The following is a 13881-nucleotide window of genomic DNA, read 5'->3' on the forward strand; positions in this document are numbered from 1 at the left end:
TCAACCTTTCCCTCTAGGAAAGGAAAACTCAAACCTTCCCTATTCCTTCAGCATTTGGGCCATCAGGAAGACTGCTGCAAAATGCACAAAGGCTATTATTGGTCTATTGTTTGGAAACAAAATGGCCCTAATTTCCTTTATCAGGCTTTTAGTCTAGTGTCATCTCACACATCTCCAGATTTTATTAGAAACTTACAAGCAGATCCTTTCTTCCCAAAAGGCTGAGGGAGTAGATCTGTCTCCTGGTAAAAGTGTGAACGTATACCAATGCAGACATATAGCAATGATGCTCTTTCCCTAAAGCTGCTGCCCATCTATTCCCAGTCTTCTGGCCATCTAGAGCTCGAATTTTTTGGTGAGACAGCACATTCCCCGGGAGAGGATCATATTTCTGGAACTCTGGAACAATGGAGGAAGCAGAGATTTTTTTCAAAGGAAGTTTCGTGCTGTTTGTTTAATAGATATTTAACAAAAGTTAAGTAGGAACAAGGGGCTCTGATTTTCTTACACCTTGAAATGCTGAAGAGGTGGGGAGTCTTGCGTTCACATTGGGGCCAATCCAAATACATAGTTTAGGAAAGGCAATTTATAAACACCCAGTGGGGAGAAAAACTAAGAAGAAAGGTAAGGGAAGAGTCATTCCTTGGAAAGGATAATCTGAAGAGCTCTCTGTTTATTTTGTAAAAGGTTTTCCTGTAACTAAGTTCAAGGCGCTAAATCTTCCTTCCATTCTACTGACTGTGTTTCTGGAAGGATCTGTGCTAACCACAGATTCACTGCTTTAGTCCTTGCACGCTGTGATAAGTGCTCGGGGATGATGTCTAAAAGGAAAAGATCTACGATGCAGTTGACCATTGAAATAAAATGTGGTAAGTGTGCACACATATATACCTCCCATCAAGCTGTACAATTCTGATGCCAAATTAAAAAAAATGAAGCCCACTGTTATCCTCTTTGTTTAGTCAATCACATATGCTGAAAGCTAACAGCAAATTGCACACTTGGTAAAGAAAATTCTACATCTTGAGATTTCTACGTAAGAAGAATAAGGGGTCTGGATGTGAGGGGTAGCTATGAACTTGCAAGCACGCATGTAGGTCTACATTAATGTGTTTATGTATTTGTCTGCCTGTGTTTGTGTCCATGTATAGTTGTGTGGACGTTCAGTTTCAAGCGGAAAAGGCTTGAAAAACTAATTTTTCTGGGGAAAGTAATTAACCTCAAAAACGTTCCTGTGATGTTCAGTTTCCCAGCTCACAGTCTGTTCTAATAATACCGTTCTGCACACACGTGGGAATCTGACAAACTGTCTCATTTCCATGATGAAACGTATCAAGTTTCATATCCAAACCCAAACGACACAGCTTACCATTTTCAAACTAATTCCGCATTGAAATAGGCTTGCCTGATCCCCACGCAGACATCCATAGTCAAACCTCCACTCATGTCATTTTTAAACATCACTCCTCTTCTATCCATTTTCTCCCAATACCATATTTTAATTATACCTAAGAATGCTCATCAGAGGTCTGGAAAAGGTACAGTAAAGATATGTTAAGTTTCCAGGTTAGCCAGGGACTGAGTCCAGCTGCACCTTCACATACCCCGATCCAAATGAGAAAAGAAAAATAAAATCAAGCGGAAGTTCAGCAAACACCAACTTTTGAGAAGTCTCGGCCTGCTAGATTACAAATGGATCCAGACCGAAGAACAGCACTGGGAAACCTTGTTGGCAATTTCACTTTCCAAGACAGGATGTAGTACTTGGAAGGAAAAAGCTGAAGACAGAGCAGGTCTTGAGGCGAGCCATGTGTACTCGATTCATTACCCATTTAACTGTTTTGGATCAATGTACTCAGAGGCCCCACACAAACCTGGCCAATCCAAACAGAGGAGCTGGTATATGACAAGTTTTTCCCTGATGCAGCAGGGCTCTTCTCAGATGGAGTGGGTGGTGACATCAGGAATGAGGCCAGCCCTAAGATCTCCTGAGTCCTTGGTGTGGGACCAACAGAGAAACTGGATCTGCAGAACTGAACCCTGCCTGGTGAAACTACTTCAATTAAAGGGGAACATCTTTAAGGAGTTACTTCATCTCCTAAATGCAAAGGTTTTACAAACTTCATAGGGAACGAAAAAAGCACAAAGGAAATGAAAAATCAACTGATAAAATGAGAGATATTATCACCATGAACAAATTTAGAAAGTGAGTGAAACACCAAGAGAAACTTGCCTCATCCTTAAAAGTGGGAGGGTTAGGGATCCCTAGGTGGCGCAGCGGTTTGGCGCCTGCCTTCGGCCTAGGGCGCGATCCTGGAGACCCGGGATCGAATCCCACATCGGGCTCCCAGTGCATGGAGCCTGCTTCTCCCTCTGCCTGTGTCTCTGCCTCTCTCTCTCTCTCTCTCTGTGACTATCATAAATAAATAAAAAAAAAAAATTAAAAAAAAAAAAGTGGGAGGGTTAATACCACTAAGATGCAAAGAGCATTTGCAAATCAATAAGAAAAAGAATCACCTTCGAACAAAAAATAGATAATCCCAAACATTTTAATGAATATTCAAAAAAGAAGAGTTATATATGGCCAATAATTATGAAAAAAACATTCAGCCTCACTAATAAGGAAATGCAATTCAAAATAGGATTCTATTTTTCACATATAAAGTGGGGTGGTGGCGGGGGACAGAATGTTTAAATGATACTAGCCTATGTTGGCTGCATCCTAGGTACTATTCCAGGCCCTACACACAGAAGTGCAATTTGGTACCAATCTTCTGCAGGGCAACCTGGCACATGTACCAAAAGCCATAAGAAATGGGCATGCTCTTTGATTCAATAATAGCTGCCACTTTAGAAATTTGCATTGAGGAAATTATTAAACACATGAGCAAAAATTTAGTCACACAGTGCTGTTTAAAACAGCCTAAATATATAATAATAGATATTTACATGATAAAAATAAATTTATATTCTATAGTGGAATACTATGTGACTTTGAAAATGGATAAAGCAAGAGTCTATTTCTTATTATGGAAAGAAAACTGAAAATACGGTGGAACAGAAAGTCAAGTGACAAAAGAGAATGTACAATATAATCCTTTTTTGGGCAAACACTTTCCGCAAGCACAAAACATACCTTTCCTCTAAACAACTGCAAAAAGTCAAGAAAGGTGTGTATCACAATACTACAGTGTACTTATAGGAATTTTGTCTGATTATTTTATTTTCTAAAACAACCACTTATTATCGGCAAAAATAAAATGTATTCCAATATTTTCTGTATTGAAATCAAAATCCTGGTTGCTTTCACTTGAAATATGTGAAAATTAATTAAAAATTAATAGTAGGTAATAAATACATAAGAATTGATTTCAAAGGGATATGAAAAAGGGAGAATTTGCATTGCCAGATATTTACATATATTGTCAAGTCATAATAATTAAATCACTTTTGCAAAGCTTAAAAATAATAGGTAAGACAAATTAATAGGCAGCCAGAAGATCAAATACCCATAAGCATTTAGTGTATGATAAAAGTGGCATTCAACTAAATTGGAAAGGATGGATAGGTTTCAAGCGAATGATACTAGTACAACTTGTCAACTATTTACTAAAAAGTAAAATTAGATATTGCCACACCACATGCTAAAATAAGTTCCAGGTGGATTAAACTGTTAAATGGGAAGCCATTTCTCCAATTTGGGAAATGAAAAGTCCATTCTAAGAAGATAAGCAAATTTAGGATCTTAAGGACAATGTTTAGAAGATTTGAATAAAGTTTACATCATCCATCTAACGACACTGCAATAAACAAAAGTAAAAGGCAGTGACCTGGAAAAACATTTGCAACACATACAAAAAGGAGTTACCGGTCTTACTATATAAAGAGCTTTCACAAATCATTAAGAAAACAAAAAAAAAAAGAAAACTAACACGTACTAGCAGTGCAAAATGGGCAAAAATGATGACCAGGTAGTTATTAAAGGGAAAATACAAATGCCCAATAAATGTACTGGAAAATGTTCATCCACAATAAAACTAAAAATGTGAATTTGCTGAAATGATACCTGTAGATAACTATGACACTGGCAGATATTTAGAATAACTGTTCAATAACAGTAAGGCAGCCTTACTGCTGTGATACTCTACTGGTGGGAATGTAAATTTAATAACCCTCCAAGGGAGACTTGGGCAATATGTTTCAAGAAGTTTACAAATGTTCATAGTCTCTAAATCAGGAACCTCTATAGAATTTCTTCCTAAGGAAGTAGTCAAAAGGGCGCACAAGTATGCGTGGTTTGCCGTAACTTAGTTAATAAAGACCCTAAATGTCCAATAATAGGTGACAGGTGAAATAAATTGCAGTGTACGGATTCAGTGGAATAGTATGCAGCTGCTGTAGATCTCGAACACCTATATTAGATATAATAATATACTTGCGTAGATCATTTTTGATACAACAAATGAAAACCGCAGGCTACAAACCAGCGCGCTACCGCTTTGTGAAACCTATGCCCAAACGTGCCACGGTGGTTCTTTTAGGGGGAGGGCTGGGGTTACAGGGTTTTCCCTTCCTTTCTTCCTTTCTCTTTCATTCATTCTACCAACACCGGCTTGCCGGTGCGGTGCGTGTCAGACAGCTCTGCGTGTTCCAAATGTTCTTCGACATTGGAGTATGCATGACTTGGTAATCAGAAGAGAAAAAAAAAAAGTGATATTGTGCAAAAGTCCATCCTCTAAAAACCGACCTCCTCTTCCAGATGCTAACCCAAAATCCTATGGAGGTCCCAGACTCAGAAGAGGAAAGGCGTGCAGGGAGAGGCGCACCGGAGGCGCAAAGCCAGGAGGAAGGACCCGAGGAGCGAGGAGCTGGCCGTGCGGCTGCTCTGACCTGACCTTCCGAGGCGCTGCGTAAAACGCACTCACCTGTCCCAGCCCCCGGCGCGGTGTGCCTCCGGCAGCGGGGCGCGAACCGCACCCCCGGGACCCCTTCGGAAGAGGGGAAGGGGCCTGCCCTCCGCTGGGCCCCCTCCCCGGCCCCCCAACCACGGGAAGGAGGGGGCGGCTCTGCGTCCGCGCGCCCGGGGACTGGCCGGGGGCGCCCGGGCGGGAGGCGGGAGGCGGGGGGCGGGGGGCGGGGGGGTCCCCTTACCGCCGCTTGCTGGAAGGCGCCCTTGGTGTAGGTGCCGCCGCCGCGGTAGGCGATGGCCGGGATCTCGCGGCGGAGCAGCGCGCACTTGTGCTGGTGCGCGCGGCGGTGGGAGATGTAGTCGACGCGCGGCACCACGTTGTTCTTGGACGAGAAGGTCACGATGGCCACGCGCGTGGCCGTGGGCACCACGGGGAAGTCGGACAGCAGCTTGCGGACGAACCGGAGCTCGCTGAGGAAGTTGGCCTGGCCCACGCTGGACGACTCGTCCACCAGGAAGACGAGCTCCAGGCGCCCGCTGAGCTCCCGCAGCCGCCGCACGCGCCGCCGGAACGCCTGGCCCAGCCGCTCCACTCGGCGGCCCGCCGCGTCCTCGGCCGGCGCGGGCTGCACCGACAGGCGCCCCGGCGCCCCGGGCGCGGCCTCGGGGAACAGGCGGAAGCTGAAGTTGCGCGACGGGGACAGCTGCTGAAAGGTGGCCCAGCCCGAAACGAGCGCCAGACCCCAGCAACAAAAGGCCAGGCGCGGCCACATCGCGCTGGGGCCGGAGCGGCGGGCCCGGGAGCCCGCGGGGCGCGGGGGGCGCGCGGGGGGCGCGGGGGGCGCGCGGGGCGGCCGGAGCCTGGGCGCTGGGGTCCCGGCCCCGGGGACGCGGGCGGCGGGCGGCGGCTCGGGGGCTCGCGGGCTCGCGGGGCTCCCCGGCGGGGCTCTCCTCCGCCCTCTCTGCCCGAAGCCTATAAAATGTTGGAAGGAAAGGGGGCAGTCAGGAAAGATCTCCCGCGTGGAGATCCCTCCCTCGCCCTCTTCCTCCTCTCCGTCTGTCCCTCGCGCTCCCCTCTGCTCTCTCCTTCCTCTATCTCTGCCTCTATCTCTCTCCTCCCCCTCTCCCTCTCCCTCTCCCTCTCCCTCTCCCTCTCCGCCCGGGATCAAGCCAAAGCCTCGGAGATTCCATGACACCAGAACCCCGCGTCTGTCAGCCTGTCAACATTCCCGCAGCAAGCGCACCAGCGCCGAAGCCCTGATTGATCCCATATGTCTGGCAGGAGCTGCAGAGGAATTCGCTGGAGATGGATCCAGATACCGAGAGTGCCACAGTAATTGGAAACACTTTGTAGAGGAAAACACACACAGGCTGGCCAGCCAGGGGAAAGCATCCTTTGAAAGCCGCTTGCTCACCTTTTTGGGTCTCCTTTTCGGTGCCCCACAACCCTCTCCACATGCATGTTTATTTGCCTTTCCAGGTGGGGATTTCTGATGCGTGCTGTGTGGTGAGTGTGTAGACTCTGGAGGGCCCCCTCAGGCCACACCATGCGGGGATTGCAGCTACCCCTCCCGCAGCAGCGCACGGGGATTTGTCCTGCTGCTTCACCCCTGCGTTCAATTCTTTTGTTCGTTTGCTCCTTCATTCATTCAACAAATAGCTTTGAGCACCTATTATGTGCCAGGACACCAGGAGTATAATGAGGAGCAGAAATCCGCATGGATCTTGTCCCCAGGGAACTTACAGGGTAACAAGTGAGATGGTCTATTAGCCGGATACTCCACTGAGGGTATGTAGAATTCTAGCCCTCAATACCAAGCCCTGTAAAGGGGATCTTAGATAGCCAGACTTGACCTTGAGGAGGTCAGGGAAACCTCTAAGGACATCTGTGCTGGAATCTGAAGAATGAATAGAGGTCCTCTTTCCCCAGTCCCCTCTCATGTCTGTTTCAACAGGCAAGACCCAGAGAGGTCTACTTCCTTGACTTTGAGTGGTACCTGGCACACAGCTGCTGTGAAACATAAGTTGCCACCTGGGTGTGGTTTTTCCAAAGCAAGACCCCAAAAGTAAGGGCACACTTTGCATTAGAGGCCGGGCCCTTGGTTAAAACATTAACCATTAAAACACTCTAGCTAGCAGTCAGGGGTCTTGTGTAGAAAGGCCCCCGCAGTTACATAAACCACCTAAACCAAGTTATCTCCCATCCTTGGAATCAGTTTCTGCATCTGTTTCATGATGGAATTCAGTGATCTTAAAATCTCCTCTATCTCTAGTATCAGAAGATCTAATGCCATCTAAATTTAATGGAATTCCTTCACTGAGAGATATCACCGTGTATTGGTTGAAATGTGAGGGTTCTGGAGTCAGTTTGGGATGAAATCTCATTCACTAGTTGTATGACCTTGACATCAGTTAGCATATCTGGAAAATGGAGTAATTATAATAATAACAGTCTGGTAGGGTGATTGTGAGGACTTAATCATAAAAACCTAAAGTTCTTAGGACAGTGCTTAGAATATGGTGAGTCCTCTATAAATGCTGATTCTATTATCACCACCTTTAATCATGAATGTTCTTCAAATTCTTATTTTCCCAACAGTATTTATTGGCCATCGATCATATGCCAGAATGTTCGATACTAGGTTTTAAAGTTGAATAAGACTCAGATCCAGTCCTCCAGAAGTTCAAAGGATATCAGAAGACAATATAATTGGCAAACACTGACAAAGCAGTAAGACGACTGCAGGAATGGAGAATGGGGAACAGGAAGGAGAAAGGTCAAAATCCTCCTGGGGAATGAATGAGCAAGACCTCATTTGAGCTGAGACTTTAAAAAAAAAAAAAAAAGTTTTTCCAAATTGTATCTACTCTGTGTTATTTCAAACACATCATTAAGAGCTAACATTTCAGGACTTGGATGTGCCAGGCACCATGGCAACTACTATGTGAGCTAGCTCATGTGCTGTCCACAAAACTCCAGGGAGGTAGACAATTGCTCTAGGACTGTTTGGTTGCAAGCAATAGGCACCCAGCTTCTCCTCGTTTAAACAAAAGGGGTTTTTTTGGCTCATAGAGCTAAACTGGGGAAAGGCTAGGGGTGGAGCTGGTCTCAAAAAGGCTTGGAAAGGAAATCAAGAACTACCTAGGTCTTCCATTTTTCTCTCTTCTCTCTTATGCTTCTCTTTGCATGCTACACTTGGTCTCTGTCTTCACACTTAGGATCTGAGAAGGAAAGACTCTTCTCCTTAAGTTTGAAAAGTTATTAAGATAACAACCACCATGGCCTTAAAGAAGGACTCCACTAGAGCAGCCATGAGTTATATGCCCGTCCCTTAGCCCACTCTGTGATTGAAGGGATGGGCCATCATTAATTGTCCTAGCTGGGCTCATATGCCCACTGTGACAGAGACTCCTAGTCACCTACCCACTATATCGGTCTCATATTCTTCAAGTAATAGAGCTCCTGAGTTTTAGCTGGGCATACAGTGTTGATATATAAATATATATATAAATGTATATGGCCTACATATCCCAGCCACCCAGGCAGCTGAATGTGGCCATATGACTAGGTTCTAGGCAATGATAAACATATATATAGTGGTTTTGTGTGGCAGTTTCCAGAAAATCTCTTTAAGAGGTAACTGCTATCTTTTATCTGTTGTCTCTTCCTTCCACCCCATCTTTCTACCTAGAACATGACTATGGTTGCAGAACTCTGGTGGCCATCTTGGACCATCTTGGACCGTGAGAAGAATAATTGTATTCTGAGATCCCTGGGTGGCTCAGTGGTTTAGCGCATGCCTTCAGCCCAGGGCGTGGTCCTGGAGTCCCGGGATTGAGTCCCACGTCGGGCTCCTTGCGGGGAGCCTGCTTCTCTCTCTGCCTCTCTCTCTCTCTCTCTCTCTCTCTCTCTGGGTCTCTCATGAATAAATAAATAAAATCTTTTTAAAAAAAATAGTTGCATTCTAGCAATGGGTGAGTAACAAGCTGGAAGGGGCCTAACTTCCTGCAGACTTTATGGGGTGTGGGAAGCAAAGGAATGCTAAAAGCCTGGAAAGCTTAGCCTACTCTAAAATTTAGGAGGTTCTTACAGGAAAGAGTTATAAATCAGTTTCTGCAAGGGCTTTCTGATCTTTAGTTTGGGACAGTGAGTGTACCTGATGCTGCTTTATTTACATATAACCATTATGTGCATTATGGAACAGTGCCTGATTCTAACAGGGGATTTAACTGAGCAGCCATGGAGATTAGGTTATAGTCTTCTTTTCCACCTTTTTCATCCCAGCTCATCTCGGAATCTATGCCTCTTTGCATTGAAAACCACTGGGTTATATCAAAATACAGTTATTAAATTTTTTTTTAAAACTAAATGTGTCATAGGGGTGCCTGGGTGGCTCAGGTTGTGATCTCTGGGTCATGAATTCAGCCCTGTGTGGGGTTCCATACTGGGTGTGGAACCTGCTTAGGATTCTCTCTCTCCCCTTCTCCCTCTGCCCCTCCCCAACCCCTGCTCACACTCACACGCACTCTCAAAAAAAGAAAACAAAAAACAACAAAAACTAAATGTGTCATATAGGAATATGCATACTTCTTCATGATCACATTAAATGACATCACCTATCAACTGTTCCAGAAAATGCCTTATTTTCAAAGCAGTGAAGGCGGCGGGATTTTCAGGTATTTGGCATGGGTCTAGGCACATTTAAAGCTCCCTGGATAATCCTGACAAATGCCCTCAGGGTGAGCACATAAGCCAATGTGGCATCGTGTAGTTGCAATGAACTGAACGAGCCGGACTATGTTCATCGTCCTCACGGTAAGAGAGCGAGGGGCCACAGAGAACATTGTTAAGACTGCAGCTCCAATTTTGGCACTACTCTTCCGAGCTCCCTAGTGCATTTTACTCTCTAGTCTAAAGCAGTGGTTCTTAGTGAGAGTTGGCTTTGCAGGGAACATTGGGCAAAATTTGGAAATATTTAGGGGGAGAGCAGCGTTACTAGTATCTAGCGTACAGGCCAGAAATGCAACTAAACATCCTAGAAGGTACCAGACAGCCCCCACAACAAAGAATCATTCACACCGACATGTCCATAGCACCAAGGTTCAGAAACCCTGGCTTACACCACAAGAATTAACAGGCACAGAAAACGATAAACTTTCACTAGATCCAAAAACTAAGGTTGAGAAGCAACCAACAGGTACTGAAATGATAACTGGAGTTAAGCTCAGGGGAAAGAAAGAAACAAACAAACTATCCTGGCTTCATTCCACGAAATAAGGACTTCTGTGAAAAAACCTGGGTGGATGCAGTCGGGGGAGGGGGATGCATTGTATTTTTCTCACCACCTGCATGTTGACTCAGAGTACCAGAGTTTGATTGGCCAGAGACTGAATTTCCATCCCTTTCTATTGAGACCTGTGCTAGCAGACACCCACCCTGCAGTCTAGCCATCTTTCCATGTAAAATCAGGTGCTATAAAAAGATAGGACGCATGTGTGTTTGGGGAAACGTGGAGAGGGGGCCAAGGAGGAGAGCAGAGGCATACCGGCAAAGATCCTTCTGAGACATCAAGCATTAAGTCAGGTAAATGGAAGTGGAGCAGGAAATTTTTCAGATTCCATGTGTGTTGGGAATGGTGTCTTGTTTTAAAATCTGTTACAGTGTTAGCTAATCACAGGACAGGCATTAATGACAGGAGGAAGATGCCCCCTTGTGACTGTTGTCTACAAGAGTATCTTTTTGTTGTGAATTTAACAGAGATAGTCTCCTACATCCAGAGGCTGGAAAAATAAACCACCCGGTATGTTTCTTTAAGTGGAATTACCTGAAGATGGAGTTTAGGATAGAAAAGCCCTAGCAGTAGACATTGCGAACAATTAGAAAGCAATATGGGCAAATAAATGTAAATCTGGTTACAACACTAGATACAGATTTAAAACATTTTCAATGCACTTTATTTTATGTGTTTTAGCTCACTTAATCCTGCCATGAACCCGAGAGGGCTATCATGGTCACTCTGTTTCTGTAGGTGAAGCAATAGATCTATAAAGTGCTCAGAATCCGGAAATATAAACGGTTTATTGCCATCATCTTTCAACGCGTGGAGTGTTCAACGTGTTGTGCTTTGGTAGCAATGCAATCTTGCGGTGAGTTGGTGCACTAATGTACTGTTGGTGTCAATCTCTGCATTCCTATCTGTGATGTACTGCCCTCAGATAATTTAGTATCCGATTTCCACAGGATAAACCTGAGCCTTTTACGAACCCCCGAGGAAAGAATCAAAGGAGTTCTGATCTGGTGGTCTACTCCACACAACTCCATCAGCTGATGCAGTTCTGGAAATTATCCAACGAGTCCCTTCTCTCTCTGGCTCACCAGGGTGATGTGCCAGCCTGTTGGAAGCACTCCTGGCACCCCGCCCCAAGTCTGTCATATGCGGGCACTAATTGGTCATTTTACATGATGAAATTCATCTCTCCAGACATCTGGCTTCAAAGAAAATGGTCCCAAGACATGTCCTTTCCATAGGTCACATCACACCGTCACCTTTGCCTTGTGTTTGGGTGGCCCAAGTCCAGTGGAAGTTGTCTTGATTGTCTCCTGACCCAATATGGCATCTACTATTTGTGGGCCTCCCTATTCAAATGAAAAGTAGCTTAGTCTCAAAACAGTCTTGGGAAAAGCAGGTGTTCTTATCTAGGAGATCCGAGCACCAGGACCAGGAAATGTGCCAGAAGCCCATTTCCAAACAACAGTTGGGCTTATCCTTGGCTAAGCTTTTCAGGATTTGCATCTTGAACAGGTGAAAGGCACATGTGTTGAGAATCTTACATGTGGTACTGCCAGACACCCGAAGCTTCTAGAATGCTCTGTTAGGCTGACTTTCTTCAGGCTGGCCATTACATTCACAGTGACCATTTCCTTTACTTCTTCAGGAATAGTCATCCACAAAGGAGAGGGCCCCACACATTGCCTGTATCCTTGATACTATCTTTAGATTCAGAGACAGGACCAGCCCTTGTGTGCACTCAGAGGTAGCAGCTTCATGTGCTCATCCTTCATCATCCTCAATCTATAAAAAATAAAATAGTTTCATCTATGTTTCTAGATCTTACAACTGAGGTCAAGGCTTGAACCAAACTCTGTGATCTCCAACATAATCCTAGAGGTTGCCCTGCTAATAACAAATAGCAATCACGGTAAAAGTTTTAAAAAGGCATCTCTTTTCCTTCTCCCACCAGTGTGGGAAATACAAAAGGATCAGTAAAGGTAACTAATTTCCTATTGACAAAGTTTACCTCCACCACTCTCATTTGGAGGCAGCTCAAACTATGGTTACATTATACATTTTATTTTTAAGATTATCACACAGTAAAATTGACTTCACATGTGTTACTGTTCACGAATTCAGACACCTCTAACGGATTCATATAACTACAATCTCAATCAGTATATGGAACAGATCCATTTGCTCCAGAAAACTCCCTCTGTAGTTATACCCTCTCTTGACCCCAACCCCCAAGCAAACCACTTATCTGTTCTGTATCACTATGGTTTTGTCTTTTTTTGAGGATCATATAAATGAATCACACAGTACATATTTTTTGGAGATTTTTTTTTCACATAGCGTAATAACTTTGAGGTTCTTCTGAGTTTATGTACAGGTTTTGTGTCAGCTTAAGATTTCATTTATTTAGGCTAAATATCCAAGGATGGAATTACTAAGTCATACAGTAAAAGTATATTTAATGTTATAAGAAACTGCCAAAATGTTTTCAGAGTGGTACATGGGCCATTTCTTGTTCATGATAGAAAGAAATGTGTGAGACTAGTAGTGGCTATGTCTCCCATCCACATTTGGTATTGTGTGTGTTGGTGGGCAGGTCTATATTGCATATGTATCACCATTCAAATAGGTTTGTAGTGGTATCTCATCATGGCTTTTTTTTTTTAATAATAAATTTATTTTTTATTGGTGTTCAATTTGCCAACATACAGAATAACACCCAGTGCTCATCCCGTCAAGTGCCCGCCTCAGTGCCCGTCACCCATTCACCCCCACTCCCCGCCCCCCTCCCCTTCCACCACCCCTAGTTCGTTTTCCAGAGTTAGGGGTCTTCATATTCTGTCTCCCTTTCTGATATTTCCTACTCATCATGGCTTTAATTTATATTTCCAAATGCTTAATCATATTGAACATCTTACTCTTTCTTCGTTCCCGAAGTTTCAAGTTTCTATCTGTCTGAAGAACTTCTTTTATAAACTTTCATAGAGCAGATCTGCTGGCACAAATCCCTTAGTTATCTTTCATCTGAAAATGTGTTTATTTCACCCTAATTCCTGAAGGCTATTTTGCTGGAGATGTGTAGTATATCTATAGATACAAATCATATAAAGATCTATAAATATATAAATAATAGGCAGATCAATAGATATATCCTCATATATATAATTATATAATTATGTATAATTGTAAATTGATAGTCCCCCCCTCCTTTTTCTATTATTCCTAGTCTTTCTATTGGGCTCATTTAGTACATTTTAAATTTCAGTTCTTACATATTTCAGTTCTCAAATTTTCTTTTTTTTTTTTATTGGTGTTCAATTTACTAACATACAGAATAATACCCAGTGCCCGTCACCCATTCACTCCCACCCCCCACCCTCCTCCCCTTCTACCACCCCTAGTTCGTTTCCCAGAGTTAGCAGTCTTTACGTTCTGTCTCCCTTTCTGATATTTCCCACACATTTCTTCTCCCTTCCCTTATTTTCCCTTTCACTATTATTTATATTCCCCAAATGAATGAGAACATATAATGTTTGTCCTTCTCCGACTGACTTACTTCACTCAGCATAATACCCTCCAGTTCCATCCACGTTGAAGCAAATGGTGGGTATTTGTCATTTCTAATAGCTGAGTAATATTCCATTGTATACATAAACCACATCTTCTTTATCCATTCATCTTTCG

General features: G+C 44.0%; 1 protein-coding gene and 1 long non-coding RNA gene across 5 annotated transcripts in view; one reads left to right on the plus strand and one right to left on the minus strand.

The window, feature by feature from the left end:
• SVEP1 (sushi, von Willebrand factor type A, EGF and pentraxin domain containing 1) overlaps nucleotides 1-5697 on the minus strand; it is a 182151-nt gene extending 176454 nt beyond the window's left edge. For all 3 annotated transcript variants that reach the window (XM_077912880.1, XM_077912879.1, XM_077912878.1), the window contains exon 1: nucleotides 5152-5697. In XM_077912880.1, the coding sequence (XP_077769006.1) occupies nucleotides 5152-5682 (531 nt within the window). In that variant the 5' untranslated portion in view covers nucleotides 5683-5697. The remainder of the gene's footprint in view (nucleotides 1-5151) is intronic.
• An 87-nt stretch (nucleotides 5698-5784) lies between these two features.
• On the plus strand, nucleotides 5785-7772 carry LOC144322648 (uncharacterized). Of its 2 annotated transcripts, XR_013388307.1 has the most exons (4): nucleotides 5785-6242; nucleotides 6390-6416; nucleotides 6570-6698; nucleotides 7509-7772. It is a non-coding gene; the product is annotated as an uncharacterized LOC144322648 (long non-coding RNA). The 2 variants fall into 2 exon arrangements; XR_013388306.1 differs by lacking the exon at nucleotides 6390-6416 and having other exon boundaries at nucleotides 5785-6298.
• Nucleotides 7773-13881: the final 6109 nt, after the last annotated feature.

The sequence above is a fragment of the Canis aureus genome, chromosome 10, assembly GCF_053574225.1.
Source record: "Canis aureus isolate CA01 chromosome 10, VMU_Caureus_v.1.0, whole genome shotgun sequence".
NCBI lineage: Eukaryota > Metazoa > Chordata > Mammalia > Carnivora > Canidae > Canis > Canis aureus.